This window comes from Pinus tabuliformis, chromosome 4_2 (assembly GCF_031772625.1).
Source record: "Pinus tabuliformis cultivar Carrire ecotype Pingquan chromosome 4_2, CPIR1, whole genome shotgun sequence".
Lineage (NCBI taxonomy): Eukaryota > Viridiplantae > Streptophyta > Pinopsida > Pinales > Pinaceae > Pinus > Pinus tabuliformis.
Genome location: NC_142304.1, coordinates 875091455 through 875093620, shown reverse-complemented (window position 1 = coordinate 875093620; position 2166 = coordinate 875091455). Strand labels below are relative to the sequence as shown.

Sequence of the window (2166 nt, the reverse complement as noted above, 5' to 3'; positions counted from 1 at the left end):
TAAGCCGCTATTAAAAAAATTGATCTCTTCCCCACAAGGCGCATTTGTTGAAGGCAGGCATATCATAGATAACGTAATCTAGGTCCAGGAGATCATCCATTCCAGCAAACAGTGGAATGAAAAAGGCATGTTGGTCAAGCTAGATATGGCAAGCGCCTTCGACAGAGTGGATCGCTCATTCCTCTGCAAGGTCCTGATATCATTCGGATTTTCGCAACAATTTGTCAATCTTATTAAAGCCTGCATAGAAAAACCCTGGATCACCCCATTAGTCAATGGCCGCCCCACGAATTTCTTTCAAAGTCAGAGGGGCATCAGACAGGGATGCCCCCTCTCTCCATCCTTGTACATCTTAATGGCGGAATCGCTCAGCCGAAAATTGTCTGCGGAAAAAATAAAAGGCAGCATCCCGGGTCTCAAGCCCTGTCACGGAGTCGAAGCCCAGAACCACGCACTGTTCGCCGATGATACACTTCTTCTAGGCGGAGCCTCCATTAGAATCGCCAGAGCCATAAGTGCAGTCCTCAATAATTATTGCAGAGCCTCTGGTGCACTAATAAACGAGAACAAAACTGAAGTGTATAGCTGGAACATTGATCAAAGGGAGCTCTCTGACATAACCTCTCTCCTTGGATTCAAAGGACAAGTAAACTGGGACAGATTCAAGTATTTGGGCCTCCCCATTATATCAGGAGCAAACAGAAGATCGCTCTGGAGTGAAATAATTTCGAAAATTAAAGCTAAAATTGCAGCGTGGGGAGGCCACTGGTTGACGAAGGGAGGCAAAGTAATTCTAATCAAAGCAGTGCTGTCGGCGCTACCAATCTATCAGGCAGCGTTCCTCCTAGCTCCAAGAAATGTTTCGGAGCAAATTTCCAAATTGCTTAGAGACTTCCTGTGGTAGGGAGGAAAGGGAAATGAAAAAAAAATACATCTGGTGAAATGGGAAGTGGTTAAAAAAACAAGGGCAGAAGGAGGCCTGCAAATCAGAGATCCAGCTCTTGTAAATTTAGCAATGGGGGGAAAGATCTTATGGAAACTGATCCATGAACCCACTCATCCTGTTAGTGTATTGCTGAGTGCAAAATACGGACCAAACAAAGCCCTTAGCAACCTCCAAAACGCAAGTGCAGTCAACAGCACGCAGGTGTGGAAATTATGTTGCAGGAGTAGTAAGTTTTTCAACAAACAAGCCTACAGGATTTTGGGCAATGGCAAGCGCACCCATCTGTGGAATGACAGAATTATGGGGAAAGAACCCCTAATGGATAACGAGGACATAGTTGATCTCAGGGATTGGCTGAAGCAGGCAGGAGTTAATACCATTTTCGATCTGTCAAAGTGGGATCATCGTGGAGACTGGTTAGGATGGGATTTCCATGGAGTTCCAGAGAGGTTAACACACCAACAAATTTTGCTTGAATATTTGCTGGAGGAAGCGGCGCCCACCAACAGAAACATGAAAGACAAATGGGGATGGGGCCAGTCCGGAGTTTACACGACAGCAGCAGGATATAGAGCTTTGCAGGATTCAAGAAATAGCAGTCAAAACCCGGCCTTTTGGAAGAATGTCTGGGATCCTCTAGCCCTTCCAAAAGTGAACTTCTTTTTCTGGACCCTGGCCCATAACAAAGTTTTAACTGGCGACAATCTGGAAAAAAGGAATAAAGTAGGACCGCACAGATGTGCTCTATGCAGCAGCAATTCTGAAACAGCCCAGCATCTCTTCCTGGAGTGCAATTTTGCAAAAGAGGTATGGAGTATTATTTTACATAATTTTCAGATTACCATGCCTTCAAAAACCTCTGTTGCAGATCTATATGCCTCTTGGAACAGTATCTATCCTCAGGGCATCCCTCCTAAATCAATTTGGAAAAAAATATGGACAGCCATTCCAAAGTATGTGTGCTGGCAGCTTTGGCTAGCTTGAAATCCGCAGATTTTTAGAGAGATGAGGCACACACCACTGCAAGTTGCAGCAAAAGCTAAATATTTCCTATTGGAAGCAGTCCAACAGCAGTATTTTAAAGAAGGCCCATTGCTTTTGCCTGAAGAAAAAAGATGGCTTGGCGAGCTAGAGCCCAGTCCGCATAAGCAACTCCTCTCTCCACAAAAGGCAAACCAGGAATGGCGTATAAGAGAAGAAGATGAAAAATTCCAACTTTG

At 44.7% G+C, this 2166-nt stretch overlaps 2 protein-coding genes across 2 annotated transcripts; both read left to right on the top strand.

Moving 5' to 3' along the window:
- The first annotated feature begins 355 nt into the window (after positions 1-355).
- On the top strand, positions 356-904 carry LOC149172488 (uncharacterized). The gene has a single exon (XM_089426340.1). The coding sequence runs from the start codon at positions 356-358 to the stop codon at positions 902-904; it is 549 nt and encodes a 182-aa protein (XP_089282466.1).
- Positions 905-1015: 111 nt separating this feature from the next.
- LOC149172487 (uncharacterized) lies at positions 1016-1930 on the top strand. The gene has a single exon (XM_089426339.1). It carries the CDS (start codon positions 1016-1018, stop codon positions 1928-1930), a length of 915 nt encoding a protein of 304 aa, XP_089282465.1.
- The last annotated feature ends 236 nt before the right edge of the window (positions 1931-2166 follow it).

Excerpts from the sequence above, each read along its gene's own strand:
- LOC149172488 (XM_089426340.1), top strand. The coding sequence starts at position 356 with ATGGCGGAATCGCTCAGCCGAAAATTGTCTGCGGAAAAAATAAAAGGC.
- LOC149172487 (XM_089426339.1), top strand. The coding sequence starts at position 1,016 with ATGGGGGGAAAGATCTTATGGAAACTGATCCATGAACCCACTCATCCT.